The sequence below is a fragment of the Notolepis coatsorum genome (assembly GCF_963971535.1).
Source record: "Notolepis coatsorum genome assembly, chromosome: 15".
In the NCBI taxonomy this organism is placed as follows: domain Eukaryota; kingdom Metazoa; phylum Chordata; class Actinopteri; order Aulopiformes; family Paralepididae; genus Notolepis; species Notolepis coatsorum.
Window position 1 is genome coordinate 96,432,735 of NC_140179.1, and position 27,978 is coordinate 96,460,712.

The 27,978-nt window shown below is 46.1% G+C and overlaps 1 protein-coding gene across 1 annotated transcript; it reads left to right on the forward strand.

The window, feature by feature from the left end:
• Positions 1 to 596: 596 nt before the first annotated feature.
• Positions 597 to 27,347, forward strand: LOC311242207 (aldo-keto reductase family 1 member B1-like). The gene is made up of 10 exons (XM_084331162.1): positions 597 to 753; positions 1,581 to 1,748; positions 3,131 to 3,247; positions 3,739 to 3,816; positions 5,915 to 6,037; positions 16,345 to 16,451; positions 16,594 to 16,675; positions 21,314 to 21,397; positions 25,426 to 25,508; positions 25,963 to 27,347. Exons 1-10 carry the CDS (start codon positions 688 to 690, stop codon positions 26,003 to 26,005), a joined length of 951 nt encoding a protein of 316 aa, XP_084187288.1. The 5' UTR covers positions 597 to 687; the 3' UTR covers positions 26,006 to 27,347.
• Positions 27,348 to 27,978: the final 631 nt, after the last annotated feature.

Genomic DNA, 27,978 nt, shown 5'->3' on the forward strand with positions numbered 1-27,978 from the left:
AGTTAGACCTGTCCTCTGGTTCTGACAAAAAAAACATATTGCTGCTGTATGGAGCGAACCTTTCAGTTTTGGTCATTTTCACGTTTTTGCCTTGATTGAATGTTTCCACCTTTTTGCTATGTTATGAGCAAGTTCCATGACCCTAAAGACCATGAAACCTATTCAAAACCCAGTCTATCACGGTTGTGTCAACATAAAAACCAGGATGTTGTTTTTCTGAAAAGTTTAGGGGTCACCCATTTGGAGGTGACAGATGAGGTTTTCACCCGACAGGCAGCGATGTTCGTTTTTAGGTGAAAGCTGATTCAAATCTTTCAACCAAAATGAGTGAAGGGGAAAAACAGGAATTATATATTATACTGTACGCCACATCATGCACTACAGACTACCGACATGTCATTATGATTAGAGCCCCACAAGGCAGAGTGCTGAGTCATTCCCCTCTAGTCCGTCCCCTTTTCCCGGCCCCATTCACTCTGGCCTGCTGCCCTGCAGTTGAGGCAGACGTGACTAATCAAACACAGAACTCAGTCCCTGTGTTACAGTCTCTCCCTCGCTCGCTCTCTCTGCTCAGTTTATTTTGATCACATGCTCAGAGGTCTGTAGGAGGTTAGGAGCCTTGCCTGCACAGAACCCACTGTGTTTATCCTACAGTGCATCACACACACACACAGCAGACGACAAAATATGACACCCTCTGTGATACTCAACACAGGAGCAAAGATGCCCATTGTAGGCCTTGGAACATGGAGGGTAAGTAGATGAGATGTATATTAACTTGCTTCTATTTTGGCTGGTTTCAGTGAGGCTACTATTTCAGTGATGTCTGTATGTTGTTGTATCTTGTTGTGTTTTTGTAATTATGTCTGTGTTATGCATATGACTCAACTATTGTGCCAGAGTGTGAATGACCCCCGCTTCAGAGGCATCACCTGTCACAGTGATTGCATTAGATTATAGTTATGCTTTAAGAAGAAGACAATTAACATAATTAGAATAATTTAATCGCAGCAAGAAAACACACTGCCACCTCTGCGTGAACAGTTATAATTTGTTATTACTTATAATCATTTGTTAATTAACTGCATGGATGACATGTATGCACACACTCTTTATATTTGACATGTTCCTCTATAACACCTCTACAGTTTATGTTGATTAGGATCCCCATTACTAGTCATCATCGACGTGTTGACTATTCTTTCTGGGGTCCTCACAGATATACACATACAAATATGAGACATTCAGTATAAATCAGTCATATATCACATACATAATCAATACAAAATAAAACAAAAGGTCACAGGTGAATCCATTTCACCATACCTAAAACAAAAACAAAGTAAACGGAAGAAGTTTGGATAACATGGCTGCAGCTGCACTCATGCAGGACATATAATATTGATTTCCTTCCGGATTAGAAACTGTCCTTGTTTTCACTGAGGTGCAGCACTGTGGTGAGCCAGCGCCCTGTGTTCCACTAAGAATCAACAGTTAGAGCAGAACAATAGTGACAACAGCTTACATTTGATCCCAGTGATACTAATCTGTGCAATTTCCTGGCTCCCGCCGCCACCCAGGCAGAGCCTGGAGAGGTGACAGAAGCTGTCAAGGCGGCCATCTCCGCTGGCTACAGGCACATTGACGGCGCCTATGTGTACCAGAACGAGGAGGAAGTGGGAGCCGGGATTCAGGCCATGAGTAACCAAGGGCTGGTGAAGAGAGAGGAGTTATTCATTGTCAGTAAGGTGTGTTGCCGTGGTGATCGGATGTTGTCAGGCTCTCCTGGCAAGACCCTTGGTGTACACGGTAACGGTAATGTCTATATCTCATATCCCGGAAGGATGTTTCCATGGGGATCTTAACTTTTTGATGTAGCTGCAAAGCCGTAACTCGTCATAATCTTCACCTAAAAGTTGTTTATAAACCCGTCACTTACCTTAACCCTAAACGTCACCACTCCCACCATTGTAGGAATTCAAAATAAATTTACTAAACGACGTCCTTCCCAGCTATAGGATCTAGACACTACCCTTCTACATCCTCAACCCAAAACGATCCACAGTCAACCCTTGAAGCAATAGATTATAAAGGGGAGGTGATGTTTTTAGGGTAAAATATAGGCAGCTTTATATATTAGAGATGTTGAGAGTGTCTATTCTATACTCCCCCTTATAATTATATTCCAAAAGAGATTGGGCCAATATCAAGTCTGTCACCATGACAGCAAGGTTAAAGATCTGTTTGGCCATCACAAGAGTGGTCATATTTCCAAGTAGTGGTCGACCGATATGGGATTTCTTTAAAAGATTTCATTCATTTTGATGATTTTTTATTAACTGAAAGATACATTGGGTTATGCTGTAGATCAGAAGGTTCAGAATGTGACTAGTATTTAAGGGAGAGTGAAAGCTAAGAATTTAAGCCGTAAGTCTTAGAAATGGCAACATTGACTATAGGCTGCCTGCCAGGGCCGGATTAACGACCGGGCCGTTTGGGCCGCGGCCCGTGGGCCTCTAGTGGCGAGGGGCCTCCAATTTAAAAAAAAAGAAAGAAAAAGAAATATTTTTTTTATTTTTTTGGAGATCGATGTCATACTGTGACACTGAAATGAAAAAATATTTCATCAACTAAAATATTTAGTCAACAAAAATATTTCATCAACTAAAATATACAGTACGTCACACCCCACACCTCTCCCTGCCGTCTGCAAGTGGCTAATCTTGAGTTTCCGACCCCCCAGTAAGCTAACCATGGATAAATCCAAAAAAAGGAAAGTATGAGGAAAATAGAGGGTTTAATTCAGCGTGGACAGATTAATTTGCTTTCACGACTAACAATGCAGGCTTACCTGAGTGTAGCCTATGCCTGATATGTGGTGCGAAATTTGCGAACAACGATTACTGTCATTTTGATTACCGTAGTTTGCCTGGTATGTAGCCTTGGTTAGGGGCTGCCCCACCAATGTTTTACATATAAAAACGCCACTGTGCGTGCACGTGTATGTGTGTGTGGGGGCCTCCACAAGAGTCTGGCCCAGAGGCCTCTGAATTCTTAATCTGGCCTTGCTGCCTGCAGATGTGTCACTGTGCCGATTATATCTCAATGTAAAATCCTTCCCTCCTCACAGTTGTGGTGTACGTTTCACGAGAGGCCCCTGGTGAGGGGAGCCTGTGAGAAGACACTCGGAGATCTGAAACTAGACTACCTGGACCTCTACCTGATGCACTTCCCCATGGGCTTCCAGGTATACACACACCCTGGGTCCATGTCCAGTATATCCTCTTGTCTCTTTAAAAAGGATGTAGTGTTTTAGTCCTCGGTTCTGGTAAACATGGCCATTCTCAGTCTCGGACAGGGGTCTGGCTTTTCTCTCATTTCCTATGCCCCCTTTTTTTTCTACACTCAGTCCTTGTTAAACGTGTATTGATTGTGATCAGCAAGCTGAACATGACTTTTCTTCCGCAACTTTGAAAAGATTTTCTATACACAGTTCTTTTTCCGTCTCGTCTCGTTCCCGGTTCCCGGACTCGACCACCTTTTTAGTCTTAATCTCGACTCGATCTCAGCTGAGAAAGGTCCGGTAGTGATCTCATGCGGGGCGGTTGAGACTCCAAGACGTACACAATATTAACATTTGCTGGGATCCCCAAAAAGGTCTCGTCCTCTGTGATGTTATGCTAACACAATGGACAATAGACTTAACAACAGCGTAACATTATGTAATGTGTCTCTTAGCCCGGAGACAACATGTTTCCTGCTGATGGGGACGGACAGGTCATTCCTGATGACAGCAACTTCTTGGACACTTGGGAGGTAAAGAAAGACGACTGATACAATTCCTATCTAAGCTATCTACAGGGTCTTAGAAAGTCTTACATCTAATAATAATTTTATTTTTTTTACTGTAAAAGTGTTTGGTCAGTAACATGGGTCTCCCAGTCCCAAAATAAATGTTCTGGTATCCCTTCCCACTTTATCCAATCAGGAGGAAGAACCCTAAATATTTTTACTTCTTTCAAGGACTCTTGCCAAGCCAAATGTGCTTACTTCACTGGCAGATACATTTACTTGACAAGTATTTTTTTTTTACAAATGTGTATTTCTTATTTTTGCCAGACCATTTTTGCAGTGTAGAGTTCTCTCTCTTGATTGGATAAAGTAGGAATGGGATACCAGACATTTTATTTTGCGTTTACTGCAGAGTGGAGGGACTGGGAGACCCATGTTACTGACCAGACAATCTATATCAGTGATGGCTGTTGGAGTGTAGAGCTATTATTTTAACATATAGACCACTTACTTTAACAAACACCACTTACAGCACATTTAAAAAGTCTTAAAAATGTCATATGATTTTGATAGGTCTTAAAATTGATTGGATAGGAAGTTCCGATAACTTCTCTGTATCATGTTTAAATAAGCAGTACGGTAATACTTCTTTCATAGTAATTTTCCTTAATAGTTTTTTCCCATTATGGCCATGAAATTTATATTAAATTCTATTCAGTCCTAAAAGGTCTTACATTCTACTTGAAATCTGCAGGAACCCTGTATTTAGTCTAATCTAAAGCAAACCCAATGACTGTAAAGAAAATGCTAAATAAATAATTCTATAAACTTAATAGCTGATTTAGTGACTGACTGACTGAATGTACATGATGTACAAATGGACAATAGATGAATGGGTTAATAAACTGATGCAATTGCATTTCACTATAGTCTACAACAAGCAAACATAATATTAAGGAACCAATATGCTACTGTACAGCATATTAAAAAGTGAGACACAGCACTGTTGCTGATGCCACAGTCTTGTATAGCCCACCTCTGGCTCCAAGTAGTATGGAGAAATTCTTGTCAACAAAATAAAATAGATAAACAACATAGAAGTGCCTCGTCAGGGTTATGTGAGAGGACCATTGTTCAAACAGCACTGGACTTCTGACCATCCATTGAGAGCCAGGAATGTGGCCAGTGAGATTAAGATAAGATATTCCTTTATTGATCCCCTTGGGGAAATTCGGTAGCATAGCAACATGGGGGGAGGGGGGAGGGGAGGTACAGGTAGTAGAAGACATACAGGTACAGGTCACATAATTATAGTACAGTGGAGAAGTAAAAATAAAAATAGAATAAAAAGGCAGTGTAAACAATATACAATATAATTAATTAATTATTAGTAACACTAGATTACTAATGATCCAAATGAGATGAGGCCTAATGACAACTCTTAACCTGTTAAGCTGTAGGTCCCCAAATCCGAGGACCCTGCTGTTTTTATCATAAATCTATCAATACAGACCATATTAATTAATGTTGTGTTTCTTTTTCAAATGTAGCCAAGAGTAATGACCTTAACCCTATCAAAACAGCAGTCAAAGTGTATATTTTCAGCAATACGTTTGTTTACTGATGTTTTTAAGATTTACCGAAAATAGGAATTTATCTGAAAAATGCTAATTCTATCTCTCGTAATTATTATTATTTTTAAACGCGAGGAAATGACTAAATCCATGACTAAACACTGCCATTGGAAAGAGGAACTTTTTCCCTATCGATAGATGTATGATTTGGCCATAATAAGGTCACGGTCAAGTTCAAGGTCAAATATACATTTATAATTCAAATGGATTATAATTTATTACTGTATCTAGAAATCCTTCAGTTTAATCATCTTCCCTTTATTCATTTGCTTAGATTTTGTTGTACACTTGATCTCAAGAAGGTGGTGAATGAGCTCAGTGAGCGAGCCCGGTGGCTGGCTGCACAATTTTAACATTCACCGGCAAAGAACATGCAAATTGACCTTGTAGAAGTGGAGCAATCTTCCATTTACTTGGGCAAATTTCTGAAAATAGGGCTACAGCTTAACAGGTTTTTAACTAATGCTAATGTTACAATGTGTTCCAAGGCTATGGAGGAGCTGGTGGATGCTGGTCTGGTCAAGGCTATTGGTATCTCCAACTTCAACAAGGAGCAAATTGAAGCCGTCCTCAATAAGCCAGGCCTCAAGTACAAGCCTGCCACCAACCAGGTACAGTACGACGCACCACAGTTCTTATTGTTAAAAACAGTGCAAGAAAGCAAGAAAATCTATGTAAATTAATCCCAAAGAGTTCTATTAACCCTTGTGTGGTGTTCATGTTTTTGTTACTCACCCAACAGGTCTGGTGGACCCACAACATTATTGCGTTTTTAAAACAATAACGCCATAACAATTCACGTAAAAATACTTGACAGATGTTAACTTTATCTCAATTACAAGCAATCTAGACAGCATATATGGATAATTGCCATTTACCCAGGGGCATCATGCAAGCCAAAACTCAATTTGCAAGCCAAAGACACAATTAGGGAGGGGGATACCGAAGGCTTTTTTTGGGGTGTGTTTTCCTCTGCTGTCTGGCACTTCATCTTAATCAGCCCCGGTAACAGCAGAACTTTCAAACACAATGCATAGGAAGCAGCAGAGTACAGATGAGACCATGCTGGCATCACATACTGTAGCAGTGTCTGCTCCATTGCCAATGAAAGCTCAGACTGTAACATCTCCTCCTCTCCTCTGATGCACTCCCGAGAGAGCTGCAACCTTTGGAAGAAACCAATACCATAGGGAAAGGGGGTGTGTGGATTTTTTGAGGTGTGATCTATGACATAATTAGAATATGTTTGACTCATAATATAAAATGATCATGACTACATGACCGTGATCATGACCCCCCCCCCAAAAATATCTATTATAATCAAAACATGAATGGGATCAAATATAAATAAAATATAAACGAAACAAGGTGGAAGTACGGTGAAGGTACTTTTTACCATATTTCCAATCCAATCCAATCCAACTTTATTTATAAAGCGCTTTAACAGCCACAGAGGCACAAAGTGCTGTACAGAGGGAGCATATTAAAAACTATAAGCAGCACTAAAAATAGATTAAAAAGAGTAGCAAAACAGAGAAGAAAACAAAATAGGTAAACATAGGCAGCAATACAAATTTAAATAAATCAGAGTACTTAAAAAAAAATATATATATATATTTAAAAGCAAAGGACACAGAACGATAAAACAACAACACAGTAAGACAATAAGATCATAAAATCAACAAGCTACATGGTGTCGATTTATTGACACCAATGTATTTACTTGTTTTCACCTACAATTTATACACTTCTGAACACTATGTAATATAGATTAGATTGTACTTTATTGTCATTATATTATCATACAATGAGATTTGGGACTCAAACTTAAGGTGCAGTAATAAAATCACACAAGTAACAAAAGGGAAACATAAAATACTATACAAGAAACATAAAATACTATACAGAAACATAAAATACTATAAAATAAGACAATGTTACAATACTGTACAATATACAAAATAACAACAATATACAGAATAACAATCACAGTGTCAGACGGTAGTGGGTGGGTATTGCACTGTGGATATTGCACTTGAGGGGTAGGATGTTGCACAGTGTGTGTTATGGTTTGTAACCAACCCCAATCGCACAACACAAGACAGGTATGATGGTTTGCCAAGAAACAGATATTTATTTAGAACAGGGAAAAAAGGGCACTGTCCCTTTAAGGGAGAAAACACAAAACACTGGAATAACACAAGAGGGGAAGGTAAAGTGCCTTGAAGAGGCGGGCAGGAAAAGGGAACACTATGGGAAGGTAAGGGAACGCCTAAGGGAAGGTTAAGGGAACGCCTAGGGAACAGAGGAACTAGAGACTAGGAGAACTAGGGAAAGAGGACTAGGGACTAGGAGAACTAGGGATAGAGGACTAGGGACTAGGTGGAACTAGAAGGGGAGAACTTGGGACAGAGGGGACTGAGGCCCGCGGAGGCGGGCTGGGGAACAGGGAGGAACTGGGGACAGAGAACCGCGGAGGCGGGCTGGGGACAGGGAGGAACTGGGGACTGGTGGGAAAACATCTGGGCCGCTCTGCAGAACAGAGGAGAGGGTTAATATTCAAAGGGAACAAACAGAGCAGATGCAGAACAGTCCAAATAACAAAGTAACAAAGTAAATACTATCTTCGTGTGAACAAACACACAGTGGGAGATGAAATGTCCAAAATAATATCCACGAGAGAACAAAACAGAGTGGGAGATGAAATGTCCAAACTAATAACTAAGTGAGAACTAAAGGAGGCAATACGCTGGGTGAGTGACATCACAATCAAAACTCACCCAGGCGTATGCGTAATGGTGCAGGAACAGCAGCGGGACGAGGGCAAGGGGCATTACGCTGAGTGAGTGACATCACAATCAAAACTCACCCAGGCGTATGCGTAAAGGTACAGGGACAGCAGCGGGAACGGGGGCAAGAGGCATTACGCTGAGTGAGTGACATCACAATCAAAACTCACCCAGGCGTATGCGTAAAGGTACAGGGACAGCAGCGGGAACGGGGGCAAGGGCACTACGCTGAGTGAGTGACATCACAATCAAAACTCACCCAGGCGTATGCGTAAAGGTACAGGGACAGCAGCGGGACGAGGGCATCGCCACCGGGTGGCTGGCTGTCCGAGCCGAGGGACAGAGTGCTGGAACAGTGGCGGTGGCGAGGGTGTCGTCCACCGGGTAGCCGACTGTCGGAGCCGAGGAACAGAGTGCTGGAACAGTGGCGGTGGCGAGGGTGTCGTCCACCGGGTAGCCGCTGTCGGAGCCGAGGAACAGAGTGGCGCGCCACACCTTGGTGTGCGCGTCGGAACAGAGAGCTGGAACAGTGGCGGTGGCGAGGGTGTCGTCCACCGGGTAGCCGCTGTCGGAGCCGAGGAACAGAGTGGCGCGCCACACCTTGGTGTGCGCGTCGGAACAGAGAGCTGGAACAGTGGCGGAGGCGAGGGTGTCGTCCACCGGGTAGCCGCTGTCGGAGCCGAGGAACAGAGTGCGCGCCACACCTTGGTGTGCGCGTCGGAACAGTGGCGGTGGCGAGGGTGTCGTCCACCGGGTAGCCGCTGTCGGAGCCGAGGAACAGAGTGCGCGCCACACCTTGGTGTGCGCGTCGGAACAGAGAGACGCCTCGGGGTGCGTCTGCGAGGAGGAGTGTGCCAAGCACGAAGGTCTGGAAGATGCGCGTCGGCGCGCTGAGGTCTGGAGAGCGTGCCAAGCTCGAAGGTCTGGAAGATGCGCGTCTGTGCGCTGGTACGGAGGAGCGTGCCAAGCTCGAAGGTCTGGAAGATGCGCGTCAGTGCGCTGGTACGGAGGAGCGTGCCAAGCTCGAAGGTCTGGAAGATGCGCGTCTGTGCGCTGGTACGGAGGAGCGTGCCAAGCTCGAAGGTCTGAAGTGGAACACTGGAATACCTCCCGTAGAGGATTAGAGAGCGCAGTACAGTGTCTCCCTCCAGGCAAACGGCGGCAGGTGGCGAAGGCTTGAGCGCATCTGGCGCGCTGGTCTGGAGTGGAACACTGGAATACCTCCCGTAGAGAATTAGAGAGCGCAGTACAATGTCTCCCTCCAGGCAAACGGCGACAGGTGGCCAAAGCCCTTGAAGATGCGCGTTGCGCGCTGGTGACTGGAGAGCGTGCCAAGCCCGAGGGTCCGGGAGATGCGCGTTGGTCTAGATGTGCGTCAGGACGAACAGCTGCGCTGGGGTCTGCAGTGGAACGCTGGGGTGCCTCCCGTGGAAGTTACAGGGAGCGCAGAACAGTCTCCTCCACAGGCTACGGCGACAGCAGACGAAGGCTGGAGCAAACATCTCAAGGCTGGAGAGATCCATCATACAGCATTGGTAGACCAGAGGATCTCCCGAAAGAGTCTAGATGTTAGAGAATATGACTCAGCATGAATACAACACGACCCCACGCCGAAACGAGGGGAAGAGCCCTGGTATTTAAAGCCCACAGGGGAACTAATTAGCCTGCCACCACAGGTGCGAGAGGTAATTGATAATAGTCCAGGTGTGGCCACTGAGAGTAAACGAGAGTAAAGAACGAGAGGGTGGGGGCTAGAGAGAGTGAGTGAGAAGGGAATTTCTAACAGTAGGCTTTAAAGAAACAGAGAAAAGGTGGTGAGCAGCGGGCAAAACCTCACAGTACCCCCCCCTCAACGGGAGCCACCCGGCGACCCAAAACAAATACAGACAGAGTGGCAGGGGGCAAAACAAGAGGTACTGGCCAAGCCAGCAGGGGAAGCCACCACAAGAGTGGGGCTAGCAAAAGAAACAGGGTCGCCGAGGGGTAACTAGGGTAGCAGAGGGGCAACTGGTCTAGAGGAACTGGGTCTAGAGAACTAGTCTAGCGAACTGGGCAAGAGAACTGGTCTAGAGAACTGGTTTAGAGAACTGGTCTAGAGAACTGGTCTAGAGCAACTGGTCTAGAGGAACTGAGGGGCAAGCAGGGTAGCTAAGGGGTAACCATGGAAGCACCGGGAAAGGGCTAGCAGAGGGAAGGTTAGCTGCCAGGGCACTGATAGCTACAGGGCCTATGCTAGCTGTACTGCTACATCAACATAGAGGCTGCGCAAGCTGCCGGAGCCAGGCTAGCAGAGGGAAAGGGTAGCTGCCAGGGCACTGATAGCTACAGGGCCTATGCTAGCTGTACTGCTACATCAACATAGAGGCTGCGCTAGCTGCCGGAGCTAGGCTGGCAGACAGGGCTGGACCAGCATGAGAGCACAAGCTAGCTGGAAGGACAGTCCTAGCTGTGTGAGAAAAACTGACCTTGCTAGCTGAAAGGGCAGTCCTAGCAGTGGGATAAACTACACAAAAAAAGTGGAGGCCATGCAGAGGGACCGGGTTAGCTGCTTGGGCCTGGCTAGCTACAGGGCCTATGCCAGCTGCAAGGCTGCATTAACATAGAGGCTGTGCTAACAGCCGGGGCCAAGCTAGCAGACCGGGGCCATGCAGAGGGAAACTGGGTTAGCCGCCAGGGCATGGCTAGCTACAGGGCCTATGCCAGCAGCAAGGGCTGCATAAACATAGAGGCTGTGCTAGCAGCCGGGGCTAAGCTAGCAGACAGGGGCTCTGCTGAGGGACTGGGTTAGCTGCCAGGGCATGGCTAGCTACAGGGGGGTCAAACAGGGCAAAACGGGAAGCAAACAGGGGAGCTAACCGGGGAGACTAACAAGCTAAACAGGGGAGTAACAGGCTAACAAGGGAGCTAAACAGGACTAACAGGGAAGCTAAACTGGGCAAACAGGGAAGCTAACAGGGCTAACAGGGGAGCTAGAGGGGAGACTAACAAGCCAACAGGGGAGCTAACAGGGCTAACAGGGGAGCTAGAGGGAACAAGAAAAAAAAAGGCAAACTCAACATACACCGTCTGTGCTGGCTGGGGTCGTCGATTTGGTGGGGTCGTACTGTTATGGTTTGTAACCAACCCCAATCGCACAACACAAGACAGGTATGATGGTTTGCCAAGAAACAGATATTTATTTAGAACAGGGAAAAAAGGGCACTGTCCCTTTAAGGGAGAAAACACAAAACACTGGAATAACACAAGAGGGGAAGGTAAAGTGCCTTGAAGAGGCGGGCAGGAAAAGGGAACACTATGGGAAGGTAAGGGAACGCCTAAGGGAAGGTTAAGGGAACGCCTAGGGAACAGAGGAACTAGAGACTAGGAGAACTAGGGAAAGAGGACTAGGGACTAGGAGAACTAGGGATAGAGGACTAGGGACTAGGTGGAACTAGAAGGGGAGAACTTGGGACAGAGGGGACTGAGGCCCGCGGAGGCGGGCTGGGGAACAGGGAGGAACTGGGGACAGAGAACCGCGGAGGCGGGCTGGGGACAGGGAGGAACTGGGGACTGGTGGGAAAACATCTGGGCCGCTCTGCAGAACAGAGGAGAGGGTTAATATTCAAAGGGAACAAACAGAGCAGATGCAGAACAGTCCAAATAACAAAGTAACAAAGTAAATACTATCTTCGTGTGAACAAACACACAGTGGGAGATGAAATGTCCAAAATAATATCCACGAGAGAACAAAACAGAGTGGGAGATGAAATGTCCAAACTAATAACTAAGTGAGAACTAAAGGAGGCAATACGCTGGGTGAGTGACATCACAATCAAAACTCACCCAGGCGTATGCGTAATGGTGCAGGAACAGCAGCGGGACGAGGGCAAGGGGCATTACGCTGAGTGAGTGACATCACAATCAAAACTCACCCAGGCGTATGCGTAAAGGTACAGGGACAGCAGCGGGAACGGGGGCAAGAGGCATTACGCTGAGTGAGTGACATCACAATCAAAACTCACCCAGGCGTATGCGTAAAGGTACAGGGACAGCAGCGGGAACGGGGGCAAGGGCACTACGCTGAGTGAGTGACATCACAATCAAAACTCACCCAGGCGTATGCGTAAAGGTACAGGGACAGCAGCGGGACGAGGGCATCGCCACCGGGTGGCTGGCTGTCCGAGCCGAGGGACAGAGTGCTGGAACAGTGGCGGTGGCGAGGGTGTCGTCCACCGGGTAGCCGACTGTCGGAGCCGAGGAACAGAGTGCTGGAACAGTGGCGGTGGCGAGGGTGTCGTCCACCGGGTAGCCGCTGTCGGAGCCGAGGAACAGAGTGGCGCGCCACACCTTGGTGTGCGCGTCGGAACAGAGAGCTGGAACAGTGGCGGTGGCGAGGGTGTCGTCCACCGGGTAGCCGCTGTCGGAGCCGAGGAACAGAGTGGCGCGCCACACCTTGGTGTGCGCGTCGGAACAGAGAGCTGGAACAGTGGCGGTGGCGAGGGTGTCGTCCACCGGGTAGCCGCTGTCGGAGCCGAGGAACAGAGTGCGCGCCACACCTTGGTGTGCGCGTCGGAACAGTGGCGGTGGCGAGGGTGTCGTCCACCGGGTAGCCGCTGTCGGAGCCGAGGAACAGAGTGCGCGCCACACCTTGGTGTGCGCGTCGGAACAGAGAGACGCCTCGGGGTGCGTCTGCGAGGAGGAGTGTGCCAAGCACGAAGGTCTGGAAGATGCGCGTCGGCGCGCTGAGGTCTGGAGAGCGTGCCAAGCTCGAAGGTCTGGAAGATGCGCGTCTGTGCGCTGGTACGGAGGAGCGTGCCAAGCTCGAAGGTCTGGAAGATGCGCGTCAGTGCGCTGGTACGGAGGAGCGTGCCAAGCTCGAAGGTCTGGAAGATGCGCGTCTGTGCGCTGGTACGGAGGAGCGTGCCAAGCTCGAAGGTCTGAAGTGGAACACTGGAATACCTCCCGTAGAGGATTAGAGAGCGCAGTACAGTGTCTCCCTCCAGGCAAACGGCGGCAGGTGGCGAAGGCTTGAGCGCATCTGGCGCGCTGGTCTGGAGTGGAACACTGGAATACCTCCCGTAGAGAATTAGAGAGCGCAGTACAATGTCTCCCTCCAGGCAAACGGCGACAGGTGGCCAAAGCCCTTGAAGATGCGCGTTGCGCGCTGGTGACTGGAGAGCGTGCCAAGCCCGAGGGTCCGGGAGATGCGCGTTGGTCTAGATGTGCGTCAGGACGAACAGCTGCGCTGGGGTCTGCAGTGGAACGCTGGGGTGCCTCCCGTGGAAGTTACAGGGAGCGCAGAACAGTCTCCTCCACAGGCTACGGCGACAGCAGACGAAGGCTGGAGCAAACATCTCAAGGCTGGAGAGATCCATCATACAGCATTGGTAGACCAGAGGATCTCCCGAAAGAGTCTAGATGTTAGAGAATATGACTCAGCATGAATACAACACGACCCCACGCCGAAACGAGGGGAAGAGCCCTGGTATTTAAAGCCCACAGGGGAACTAATTAGCCTGCCACCACAGGTGCGAGAGGTAATTGATAATAGTCCAGGTGTGGCCACTGAGAGTAAACGAGAGTAAAGAACGAGAGGGTGGGGGCTAGAGAGAGTGAGTGAGAAGGGAATTTCTAACAGTAGGCTTTAAAGAAACAGAGAAAAGGTGGTGAGCAGCGGGCAAAACCTCACAGTGTGGGAGGAGGGGGAAAGGTGAATTATTAGTGCATGTTAGAATTAAATAAATGTGTAGAGGAGGGGTGCACAGTGTGCACTCAATGAAAATGTGTAATTTTTTATGTTCTTCACATGAATGAAAACTTAAAATTCATTGCATCATTTCTCTTTTGGTAAACATTGAAAACGAATCCCACAGGCCCAAGACACCACACAGGCAGGGATTAACATTATCATAGACAACAGAAAACCTTCACTAAATGTATACATTATTAATCAATTAATCAAAAGCACCTTTAACTTATGTGACAGAGATTCGTTGCCTGCATGGAGCACATCCAGCTCGGTGGGTTCAAAGGTCGTGTGGCCTCCAGCTAAATGGGAAGTGAGCTGTATTTCTCTTTGCCACATTGCAGAGACGCAGATTCACTGTCCCTGATGACATCACTGGTGGTGACCACACCCAAACCCATCCATTCTCAATAACTGTCAAACAAAATTAATGTGTACAAAAAACTATCCAGACATTCCAACATTTCTGTGGTAAATGGTAAAAAACAGATTTGGGGAAGATGTGGGGCCGCCCCTGGGTATGGTTGCCTAGCAGGATGCACGTTCACTTTAGAGACCCTCTCATTGTTGCCTACAGTTTCCTCATTCCCGGGTCAATGGTGTTCTCTGTGCAAATGGCATCTCTAGGACCAGCTAGACCAGGGCCCTGTTTCATGTACGTGGTTCAACTAAGTCGATCAAGATGTCCATTATCCAGCTTCAGTTAACCCGATGTTCGAAGCCGGGATTTTCCTGTTTCACAAAGGTGGATTCAGTCTCGTTAACTCAAGCCAGACTTGCGAGTCAGGCTAAATGCGCGCGGCCGTTTTAGGTGAAAAGCCAGCACGTATCGATGGCAGAGACCCTGATTCTCAACGGCATTGATTGATTAATTGATTTAAGACTTTATTGACAGATTGCAATACGGCTCAATCGCCTCGCCGACAAGTTAAATGCGTTATCTATAGGCTAATTCTAAGTCCCTCATTACCTCAATCAATCAGATTATATTTCTTTAAACTTGCCTGCTGGATTGAATAATCAAATGAGATCTTGCTAGCGAAAATAATTAGTTAACTGTTATACAGAATTACGATACGGCCCTCTTGCCCATTGATTGATGTATAGTCAATCTTTAACTTATCTCCAATGTGGTCTAACGGGTTGTTCTTTTGACTTTCACACGGACGACCGGGGTTCAAGACCCTAGTCGTCTCCTTTTTTTTGCAATATAGGAATAATTCAATTTGGTGCACGTTGAGAGCTATATAAAGAATGACATCCTCAATGCATGTAGATTTATAATATTTTAACTTAAAACCAGGCTACTTTGGCGTATAATCATTAATATTATATTCAAAAAAATCATATTGGAAACACCGGGATTTGAACCCAGGTCGCAAGGTTGGCAGGCTTGAGCACTACCACTGGGCCACTGTGCCAGATGGGATAAATTCATTGTTTATACATTAATGAACGAGAGACCCGTGTTTAGAATATTCCTTATTTTGAATGAAGTTTTATTTCTTTATCCTCATTCATTCATGTGACGTCAACGGCTCATTCAATTTCTCAAATCCGTCAAACAGCGCATCTCATCAGACATCTTAATCCCAGTTACAATTAAAATAACCACATAATGTGTACATCGCACGAGCGAGCGCCACCGTCGCCACGGTATATATAACGTGCATTATTTAGGACAAAGTGAATTTAATATCAGCATTTTGGGTCTATTTTACATTTCAAAAGCCCCCTCTGGAAGAATGGAGCACAAAAACGTAATTCAGAATGGTATAATGCAGATCGTAGACTGTGGGAATAGTTTCAGGAAACGAGCTGTCACTTTCTTTGCGGGGGCGTGGCTCTGCGTGATCCGGCTAACTTGAACTTGAACTCTGCTTTCGACCAGGCTCAAACTTTTGGATCTGTTGGCATGGTGATCTGGAAAATCCACGTACATGAAACCGGAAAGTCCGGCTAACCCAGTTATCCAGCTAAAGTTATCCGGCTAACTCAGTTATCCAGGTACATGGAACGGGGCCCAGGGGCTTGGTTAATCCTAGTAAATCAAATGCGGATTTATTATATGATTCCTATAGCTCATTCCTAGCGCATGGAATGAACTCCCAACAGTCCTTAACGCTTGATATTCTCCTCTCTGTTGCAGAGTTTAAAACCTTGATCTGACTCCAACCTTTGTCAATCAAGTTGTACAGGTTTTAATTGATTTGTTATCCTTGCTTTTTGCCACGTCTTGTCTTATTGTTATGATTTGATATGCTTTTATGCTTATTTCTGTATGTACAAATCGACGTGACTAAATTAGGTCAACCTTAGGTTGGCTTTAATTTTTAGCCAACCTCTTCGCAAGACCTTGACTAAACGCTGTGTGTACTGTATGCATGTGTGTGCACTCCTCCAGATTGAGTGCCACCCGTATCTGAACCAGGAGAAGTTGATCAACTACTGCCATTCTCAGGGCATCTCAGTAACGGCCTACAGCCCTCTGGGCTCCCCTGACAGACCCTGGTAAGAGACGACAGCACCCTCTCCCACACTCTCCTCCAAAAAAGCGGATGCTAAGGCAACCCTCGAAGCAAATGTAGTCAACTTTATACAGAGAGCCGTGAGACTTTCCGTCCTATTCTCATCGTGTTTTGTTTCCAAAAAGGGCGAAACCTGATGAGCCGTCTCTGCTTGAGGACCCCAAGCTCAAGTCCATCGCTGAAAAGCACGAGAAGACCACAGCGCAGGTAGGAGAGGAAAACACCCACATTTTCTGGCCACAATTAACTACTGTACATATACATACATACTCAGGGCTTTCCCCAGGATTTTCCACCAAGATGGTGCTGAGTCGCAACTAGGGGGTGGTCCGGAGGTACAGGCTGAACAGGAGGGGGCCCAGGGTTGAACCCTGTGGCACACCCACACCGTATTCCAGGGGGGAGATAGATCACCATTTATTTTGACACATTGTGTCCAACCCTCAAGATAAGATCTCATCCATTTTAGGGTGTGAGATGAACATTTAAACCTGGATAGCGTAGTGATGAGCACATCGTGGCTGATGGTATCAAAAGCCTTTTTCAGGTCTAAAAACACGCCTCCAATCTCGCCTCCCTTGTCCATCTTCGCTTTTACCGTCTCTAAGAAGAAGCAGTTTGTGGTTTCGGTGGAATGATTGGCTCTGAATCCAAACTGCATGGGGTGAAGTGGATAGGGACTGTTGTTCAGATGGGTAATTAGTTGTTCAGCTATACTCTTCTCAGCAATCTTTGAGATTATCAGGAGGATGCCGATGGGTCTGTAGTTGCTAACCTCATTTACACTCCCTGATTAAAAAATTTGTGTGATGATGGCTGACTTCCAGACCTGTGGAAACACAGCCTCTCTAATAGAGGCATTAACCATTTCTGTAATGACCCCCGAGAGTGACTCCCTATGCTTTTTCAGAAAAGAGGAGTCCAGCTCAAAAACATCCTTGGCTTTTAGGCCATATGGTGAAGGCTGTATCTTTTCATCCCGTTCCCACCTCGGCGAATTACACAATTTTCACTCTGGGTGAAAGATATATTGGTGTAGATTTAGGAACAAAAAGTTCTCCATTGACAAAATAGCCCATTTTGCGCAATCATAATGGTAAAGTCGGGACTAGATCTTTCCTCGCGAACGGATATTTGGTCACTGCAGAGTATTATTTGACGCCATTGGTGCGAGTTCGGTCATGTATCTTGCGCTCGACCAATAGCAGCTCTCCTTGTTGCCAAGTTACAGACAACAAGAGATTGTGTAAACTGTAGCGTGATGTTATCGTGTCATTCACGGAGTACATCTCGACGCAAATGGACAACAAACACATTCCAACGCTCGCAAAATAGTAGGGATGTTCGATATTGGCTTTTTTACCGATACCGATATACCGATATTGTCCAACTCTTAATTTCCGATACGGATATCAACCGATACCGATATATGCAGGGTTCCCCCCCCCCCCAAAAACCGAATAATTTCAGGTAATTAACATTACATATCTCTTGTCGTGGAATTAACACAACATTATGCATACTTTTGACAATAAATAAAATCAGAATTTGTTCTTACTTGCTTGCCTGGGTAAATAAAGGTTAAATAAATGTAAAAAAAAAAAAAAAAAAATGACATGAGTGTGTGTTGGGACTGAGAATTTCTTTGATTGTATTTTGATAACTGAGTCTTCTGAAAATTTGCATATCTGTGATGTCAGAGATTTCTCAGCTGCATAATAATGTAGCAGTTGATGTGGCAGTTGGCACCAGGCCACACAGTGGTTGGAGCTCAGCCTCAAAACGGCTTAAGATCTTGAGGTAGAAAAATGCTGTTTTTGAGTACTTGATTAGAAATACAAAACAATGAATTCTTTAAAAAAAAAAAAACATACAGAGGTGTTCCATAGACTCACAGGAATTGTGTAAAAGTGCCCAAATGGTCAAATAAATAGTAAAATAGTTCCCCTTTAAATCTCTGCAGACTTTGTGGAGACTGTGGCTTCACCCTCCCCCCCACACACTAGGACAAAAGAGCCAGTAGTAGTAGTAAAACTACATACAGTATCTGAAGAAAACTAGAATGCTAGTTATGTCAACTATAAAAACACAGCTAAACTGTATCTCAGCACAGCATCAAATAGTGTATTTTTCACATTAGTGTAGCTAGGCTTTTTTTTCATACCTGCAGACAATGTTTCAGCCATAGATAGATGGTCCCTCACAGTGAGCTGTGGTGTTCCACAAGGAAGCATACTAGGACCGCTACTGTTCCTAATTTTGCAATTCTGCAATCTGTTAAATAAAGTTTTCATTCATTTATTCATTCGTCCCTCTTGCGTTTGCCCTTCAGTCACATATTTGTCCCTTTTCTTGCAAATGATGCACAAGACTGGAAGTACAGGTCTGACAAAAGCTGGTAAGCCTGTCCTGGATCGAAGTTTCTTCAGAGGACTTTCACTTGTAGAGCCATGTGCTGTAAGTTCTGGCTCTCCTGCATCCACATCTTGAGCTGCAGAACACAGCCCGTTTCGCAGCTGTATCCAAGCGTTTTTTTGTCTGTAAAACGCCTTTAGCAAGTAGCGTGAAAACCAGCAGTGTCGCAGTGAAAGGTTTAACCATTTTGTTAGTGCGGCAGTGAAAGGGTTAACAGAATCCACAAAGTAGCTGTTTAAAGCTGTTGCGACTTGTAGTGGGTCTTGTATTAGGCAGCCGTTTACATTAGGTTTTAGTCTTTTTGCTTTTTGTTTCTATGGTCTTTTCCTGTCAGTTTCTTCAGATTATCCCAGATCAGTTTACAGTTACCCTTTGCCTCATTTATAATGTTAATGCAAAGAGATGCCTTAGCCTGTCTCAGTTCTTTGCTTACTTTATTTCTCAGGGTTTTAAACCTCCGCTTGTCACATTAGAGTTTTTAGAGCTATATTTAGGGCATGGTCCCTTTCGCTTACCCAGGGGAGGGTGCTCTTTTGACTACATTTGGACTTGGTTTCTTTGAGAAAGCTATTTATTGTGGCTGTCTGCTTCCACATCTAACCCTGATAGCACATCACTCCAATTGATTTAATTTATTGTAGCATCAAAGTCGTCTTGGTCAGCCCTAGGAATTCTGAAGTAGCCATATGCTTTTTTGTCGAAGCCAGGTTCAATCGATTCCTTGACAGTTTTCTTTATATGAGCGTTAGGTTATAGTTGGACAGACCAGTGACAACATTATTTTTTTTTGTATCCACTTTTTCTCCCATTTTATATATTTTCTCCCATCCCAATTTCGTATCATCCAATTCAACCCTCCCCTGTCATGAACGCTGTTTCTTGCCTCCCACAAGCCGGCTGCAATGTGGACTAAGTCATACATAGCACAAGTCCCCTCCGGTACTTGAGGTAACAGCAGTCGCATCTTTTCACCTGCGTAGCTCGATCTCTCAGTGGCGAGGAGTAACGCGTGGGAGGCTCACGCTGCCCCCGACACTTCCTGATTCTACTGCGCAGGCGCACCAACCGACCTGTAGGAGTCGCTGTCCACAACGCCCGATCCCCACCCATCAGTTTCCCACCCCCTAATATGGCCAATGTGTATTAGTATGAACGACCAGCTAAACTGAAAGCAATGTGGAGCGCTGGGCTCAAACAGGCGAGCCCAGCGTCTCCGCATTCGTGGCGAGCGCCTTGCCCACTACGCCACGTAGCCGCCCTACCATTGACAACATTTTATGATTTTGTTATCCTCTCTGGCCTGTTACTAAACCCTAGATTGATCTGGGTCTTTGATGTGGGTGTTAACCTAGTTGGCCCTTTAAGAGGGATTCTAATTATTTTGTTGTCCGCCGACGGGTTCAAAGCTCCAGCGTGACCCCTAAGGGTTGATTAACTAGCTGTACAAAGTCTAGTTTGGTCATTGTTTGTTTTAGAGTTTTTCTAGCACGTTTGTCTTCCCAGTTTATGTTGAAATCACCCATTAAGATTGCTTCCTTAGGTCACAGTCATTGAGAATAGCTTTAAGCTGGTCGAAAAATAAGGCTTTTGAGTTAGGTGGTCGGTACAGCCCCAAGAGGGTAAAGGACATTTGGGGAGACAGAGTGATTTTCAAACCAATGCATTCTAATTCATTATTGGAGGACCAGTGAATCTGGGTGCAGCGAATGTGGTCTTTAACATAAAACATCAGACCTCCCCCTTTCCTTCAGATCTATCTTTTCTGAACATGTTGTACCCAGGTACAGACAGAGCAGCAGCTGGAGAATAGCTGTGCAGCCAGGTTTCAGATAGACACAGGACATCTGGTCACTTTTTGGGGTGACACTATATATGTTTAAGTGTCTCCCCCTAAAAAACCGTTGGGCTTGGCACGAGGGTCCCAGAAAATGCTAGCATTATTTACAGACTGAAAGAATGACCACATTTTGTGTTTTTTAATTGCTGGGTTCAGTGAATTACATTTGACAGTGGAACTGCGCCCCTATACCATTGTTTAGGGAAAGCCCTGATACTGTATGTGACCCAAGTAATGCCCTCTAGTGTCCAGGCCCTATCCACGTGAGGACACTGTCACCGTGCATGTTTATGGTCAGATAACCAATCCTATGGAAAATACTACCTTTTTGTCTAAATGACTTAGAAACATGACTGACAAAAATCTGTCAAAACGATGAAAGGTAGACTTTGTCAGACATTGTTCTGGCAGACTAATAATAAGCAGAAATCAAAGTCAACCCATCACATGGTCTAGGTCTGGGAGAGCGTAGAGGACAAGAGTCAAGTCCACTTTGACCTGTGGAAGGTGTCTCTTCTCTACACACCATCAGAGCAGGAAAGGTGGACCCTGTCAAGCGAAGCCTGCGTTATGTTTATTTTTTTTGTCTACAGGTTCTCATCCGGTTCCACGTCCAGAGGAACGTGATTGTCATTCCCAAGTCCAAAAGTCCTCATCGGATCAGGGAGAATTTCCAGGTAACACAATCTTCAGGCAATCGCCAGTGGATGGAAACAGATGAAAAGGTGGTATGAGAATAACTTGTATAAATCAGTGTGAGGGATTTAATTCACCTTAAAGGGAAATAAAATCATCACCAAATTAACTTGAAGGTGCTATAGATAAAATGTGTATGTAGAATAATATTTTCTTTTTAATAAAAATGATTACGAAGGGCGGGCCGTCGCACATCGCAGCACATTTGCCCTCGTTTGGCGGTGTCCCACTATTTTAGTGTCTCTGAACCAATACATCGGTTGAAAGCTAAGATGGCCACTGTTTGATTGACACCCTACTTGACCTATTATGTGCTGCGATCTATTTCGGGTTAGAAGACAAAACCCGGTGACCGGACCAATCACCTCTGACGGTTACATTTTTTTTTTATTTATTTATTACCATCTACAGATCGTTTACAGAAAATGTTTAATGTGTTGCATAAACCAGAGAAGTCCGAAGGTGGTAAAAAGGTGATATTCATTATCATTACCAAGCAATTCCTCTCAAGTTGGCCTGTTGTTCCTCTCTAGCTGCTGCAGGGCTGGGGCTGCAATTCACCAGATGAGAGACTGTCACTAGACTGAATGTCTAAGGTTAAAAGTTAAATGATTGACCGTTTTTGTAGCCTATGAAATTCTGGGAACGACGATACTTGACTTGAGGGATGTTTCCCAGGATTATGGTTTTCTCTCTGTGTAAAGGTCCAGACTTGTTCGACATCTCCTGCATGGCCAATGGCCATTTTGGATAGCCATATTACCTATACATACCATTAGAAAAACATGTGTAAAACACTCATTTTCTGTGGTATTGTTGTGAACTTTGGACCTGCACTAGATACTGTAAGACTTCAGTATATGGCCCCATTGTGTTTTCCAGCTAATACCTCTCAGTCTGTAAGAGGCCTCTGTTTGCAAAAGATTTTTTTATGTAAGTAAATCCCCCCCCCCCCCCCAGTGTGTTCAAACCCCTGTAACTCTATTACAGTAGCACTCAGAGTGATTCTTCCTGTTGTGGATGAAAAGTCAGAATGTTTCCTTTCAAAAGAGGCCAGACTCATGCATGTGCTATAAATGGTTCAAGAATAGCTTTCAATCAACAATGGGTATGCAATCGACAGGCGTTTTATGCAAAATTTGCAGGACTGTTAAGAGGTAAACATAAAAACATCCCATCGACGACAAATATACTGAAAGATAACCTTGCAAACGATAAAACATTACTTGCAATGCTTACGATGGGGCAAATCGAAGGATTACAATGGATGTTATAACAACATGTTGATCTGCTGAGATCTGCCTTGCAACTGAAACATGGGGTCCTATTTCCTATTTATACTGCTGCAGTACTACATTCAATCAAGATGTTAAAGCAAACCAAAACACTAAACAACTGCCTGGGGGGGGGCAGAAACTACTGCTATATAAAGAACGAAGGTTATCCTATAACCCTAGTTATATGAGTATAGCGAGCGCTCTGCTCTATTGGAACTGTCCCTTTAATCATATGCTATCATGAAAACTTTCAACCACATGCACGCTCCTCACCTGCCTGGCCACGCCTGCTCACACATAAGCGGGGCCATGGCCAATGGCCATACTACCAGCTCCTTCCCCAGTCTTTCACTGCCGAAATGGAAGACACGTGGGGTCCTCAGTGAGTCAGAGCAGAGCACTCGCTATACTCATATAACTAGGGTTATAGGATAACCTTCATTATTTTTCGTATAGCTTTGCGCTCCGCTCTATTAGAACACAAGAGTGGCGCAGAGCGGAAAGCCAGACAGATGTACCCGCTGAGGTCCCCTACAACCATCAGAATACCGGGGAGGATCCGGGCCCCCCCGCCCCCCCTTGCGAGGGCCGGGAGGGAGACCGGACACGAACTGTGCGAAGAGGGAACAGTACCTCAAACGCACAGGGTGAGCAGACCGTGGGACTTACCTTCGTATAGAAGGGCCCGCGACTACTCGGACGCGCATCCCGCACGCCACCAGGGAACGGATGTGAAGCAAAAAAAAACAGTCACAGCTACCAACATCGCGGGGTCAGGGTCAAAAAGCCCCAACCCTGTGGCAAGGCCGTAGCAGCGGGGCACGGAGGAGGTCCCAGCCCCAGGCCACATCCCGGGGGCTAGGACCCCCTGAAAAAGGGGCCTGGTGAGGTCAACGAGACCGTGGCATCGAGACCCCACCAGACGGTCAATGGTGACACCACCCCCCACATCGCCAGCGTATCAGACAGGGCCTAAAATAGGTGAAGGCCCTTCTACCCCTGGCACGCCGCTCCGAAGCGCTCCCAAGGAGGCGGTAACGTCCTACCTGACCCCCGGACGCAGGACGAATGACAGCAACAATGGCTGGTCCCCCTCGTTGACGAGGCCTCCTGCTGGGGCCAGAAGTGGCGACGGCTGGAGTCCCGCTCCGGCGTTTCGCCCACATCCTGCGGCCGGCCAAGGTGCAGGCTGAAGGACATCTTCTGCCAGAGATGACGCCAAATCAGAGTGTTCAGGGCCCACTACCTCCCCACGGCTAACGCCAATGGTTAGTAACAAGCTAACGGCTAACTCCAGGCTGACGGTTAGCACCAAGCTAACGGCTAGCCTTTACCGGCCCACCGTTAGCTACCGGATAACGCAGCAGCAGGCTAACGGCTAGCTCTCACAGTCCCACTGTTAGCTACCGGCTACTACTGAAGCTGTGTAATGTGAGGAATAGCGATGCAGGCCTGATCACTTCAGACAGCCGACTGCCTCTTCTTTAGTCCAAAGAAAAAAAGGGCAGACAACACCCGCCTCCCTCACAGGACGGCGTTGCCAGAGATACAGTGGCGTCGGCAGCGAAGCCCCGTTTTATGCGGGCTGCTGCCGCCTTGAGCTCGGGCTAAAAAACATGCAAGCTCGCACCCCTTGCGCCGGGAAGCACAACCCACTTTCTTTTTGAAAGGCGGGGGCCAACGTCCAGTGCGGATGGCAGAGGGCATCCCTCCTCAGAGACTTGGGACTCGAACCCAGACTCGGAATCGGGGCTCTCAGGAAAACAAAGCCTCTGTTTTCGTGGGGCATCAAACAAGAACCCCCCATCCCCTCCACGCAATCCCAATTGTCCATAGGATGTTACCGGCTAACGGCTAGCTACAAGCTAACGGCCAGGCCTGTATCTCGGACGTGATGGAGCGGTAACGGAGGAATCCTCGCTTGGAGCCGGCTGTTCTGCGGGGCCGTATGCTTGAGCAGCCGACCCGCACAACTGACACATCTGTTTAGACCGTCCGCCCCCGCCGTTCACCGCCAATTGACGTGATCGAACAGAGAAGGAGAGCCCGCATCGCAAGACACCACCCACCCAGAGAAACCGTCGGCCAGTCGACTGCCTCTCGCGGCAATAGTATCCAGCTGCACAGCTGGAGAGCAATGCTGGCGGGGGAACTGCCCAGCGACGCGCACTCCCCTCCGGGCGCCTCTGAGGCTCACCTGCCTGCCACAACCGTGGAGCAGGCACGCCCCACTACGCCCCGAGGAAGCCCAAATGTGAAGCGCCGGTGGAGGTCAGAATAATCCTCTAGACTCTCCAGTGGTGACGACATTATCCTTTCTTTCTCCCGTAAATTAGTGAGAGAGGGAGAAACAAAAGACGATGCCAACACAGCTCCTATAACTAAACTAACTACTTTAAAGCACTGAACTTGAAGAGGTGCTATACACGGACTTCACGGTGGTGAAAGTAGGGAAGGAGCTGGTAGTATGGCCATGGCCCGCTTATGTGTGAGCGGATGTGGGCGTGGCCAGGCAGGTGAGGAGCGTGCATGTGGTTGAAAGTTTTTATGATAGCATATGATTAAAGGGACAGTTCCAATAGAGCAGAGCGCAAAGCTATACGAAAAATAACTACAAAACAATACATTTCTTCAGGTTTGCAAGACTTTTTTGTGAATGAAATGAACACAGGACAACTATGGGGTCTTCTAGGGTTCATGACTGGCTCAGTGATTCTGTCTTTGTCCCTCAGGTGTTTGACTTTGAGTTGAGTGAAGCGGACATGGCGACTATACTGACCTTCAACAGAAACTGGAGAGGGTTCCCCATGGACTGGTGAGAGAGAGGGTGGGGGGAAAGAGGGGGAGACATAAAGAGAGTGAGGGGGAGAGAAAGAAAGAGATAGAGAAAGAGTGAGAGAGGGAAAGGGGGATGGGGGAGAGAGAGAGATATAGGGGAAGCGAGAGGAGAGATAGAGAAAGAGGGGGAGAGTGATAGAAAAAAGGGGGGAGAGAAAGAGATGGGGGACAGAGAGGGAGGAGAAAGTAAGAGAGGGGGAGAGAAATAGAGGGAGAGAGTGAGAGGGAAAGAGGGAGGGGAGAAAGAGATGGGGAAGAGAGCGGAAGAAAGATAGTGAGGGAGAGAAAGAGACAGGGCGGGAGAGACGGAGAGAGAGAGTTATTTGAGAGAAACAATGGAGAGGAGTTGTTGTTCATGATGATCAATAAAGGCAGAGAACAATTTTGTTGCTTATAGAGCCACTGACTAACATGCTCCCTCTTCTCTGCAGGGGCAACAAGCACAAAGACTTCCCCCTGCATGCTGAATACTGACAAGGAAGGTGGGGTACATGACACCCTGACCTCCCTTGACCCACTGACATTCGAGTTCCTGGCCTACATTCCACTGCTTTTTATTTAAATTGTTTTGCTGCAAAGCCCCCATTCACACTAATTTACTTTTGGTTTGGTTACCCAGATTTAGTTTGTTTTGACAAGAAGTCCTCCGGTCTTCTCGGAGAGAGCCAGGACACAGTGGTTAAGTCAAACCAGTCAAATTTGTTTGAGCAGAGGAGAAGTCTGCTGTGCGGGGAGTAATTTGGCTAACGCTTTTATCCAAAGTGACTTGTGTACAGCAAAGCCAGCAAAGGGGAACACTCCCAGGTCATCTAAGGCCATGGTTACACTGGTGAATACAGCAACGTTTTTGTTGCTGAATGATTACGTTTGCTGTCCAAGTTAAAAAGAAACGCCGTTTTGGCAGGATAACGCGTTGTCCTACTGGCAACGCTGAAATTGTGTTTCCGTTTTGGATAGACCCGCACGGTTATTTCCAGTGTTTACAGCAGAGCTGTCCCAAGGAGCTGCGGCTACCATGTGTTGTCAAGTTATTGAGCCGTATTGTATTGTACCCATTCTGCAATCTGTTAAATAAAGTTTACATCCATTCATTCTGCTAGCATTAACGTTACCAAGCTGCTAGCCACAATGCTATACTGTTATAATGGCATATCCCTATCACGTTAGCACGTAAGCTAACAAAATCGGCGACGATCTTTTTGTGAGACTAAGCTCTTGGTGGTCAATTGTGTTGATGTTAGTTTTGTTTCATCAACAAATGAGAGGCAGAACACACAGTGAATGTATCCGTTTTGTTTATTGCACTTTTTTTGCTGAAAAATAAATGCTACGTTGGCTAAATGGCTCACGCGAGGCATTTAAAGATGGTGGATTGTTGATTTTGAGCAGGAAGTGTATTGGTACATTCAACTTTTCTGATTGGTTGCAAATGGCCTTCATGTTTGAACTACATCGCCACCTACTGCTTTGGCATTGTACTACATGTATATACATCACTGTGCTCAGGAGGCAAAAACAATGTCTAACTTGCCTGCCATTATGTTGCGTTCTGAAAAGCGAAACTGACCCTGAAAACGAAACGAAAACTGGCCATTAGTGTAACCGCAGCCTGACAGTGCCAAACTCAAGTGCTTCAAGCGCAAGCTTCAAGTTAAACTTGGGGTCGTACTTTTTCTCTCTCCATATTAAACAATAATTTCTCCAGACCAGGAGCGTACCTTTAAAAATAAATGTAATATTATGCTTTTTATTGTCAAAAATACAGTATGTGAAATGTTGTTATAAAATGTTACCTGAGCCTGCATAAACTCAACAGTGTAATGTTAACAATAAAATGTCTTTACACCATTCTTTGTAGCATTGTGTGACTGTGATTTAGTCAGTGTGTCCCGACCACTGGTGTAAAATTACACGACGTCTCACACAGTTCCAAAACTTGTTTTCTACATTCTTGCCAGTGTCGTATATTTATCTAAATAAAACCTGTAAATTAAACAATAGAAATTATGCACATATATGAAATAGCAAAGAACTAGGTTATTTTCTCTTAGAAAATAGAGACTCACAGCCATGCCAAATCACCTGTTAGGTTAACCATACATTTGAGTCAACAAGAAGGCTGTTAACTGGCCTCAGTCTAAATGGTGACAGATGGCCAAAAGCTACCTTGAGATGTACGGAGGGGAAACACTGAATACAGCTGAGGGAGGTCAGATTACCTCTAAAAATGGACTTAGGTTAAACATTGCCATACGGATGGCAAGAATTGTAAAACTCAGCCTTGGTAAGAGCTGTAACGGAGTCGCACGTTATTTGTGAAAGTTAATTAGTTATTAGGTCAGGGAAGGACAAATGTGGATAGCCTTCAAATAAGCTGAGACCAGCAGAAAAACGTGTTTGTGTAAGGTTTAGAAGATATTTTATGACTACACAGCCCCACAGTTCAA

Excerpts from the sequence above, each read along its gene's own strand:
- LOC311242207 (XM_084331162.1), top strand. The coding sequence starts at position 688 with ATGACACCCTCTGTGATACTCAACACAGGAGCAAAGATGCCCATTGTA. Across the intron at positions 3,248-3,738 it reads ACTTCCCCATGGGCTTCCAG|CCCGGAGACAACATGTTTCC; the intron begins GTATACACACAC and ends TGTGTCTCTTAG. Across the intron at positions 25,509-25,962 it reads AGAGGGTTCCCCATGGACTG|GGGCAACAAGCACAAAGACT; the intron begins GTGAGAGAGAGG and ends TCTTCTCTGCAG.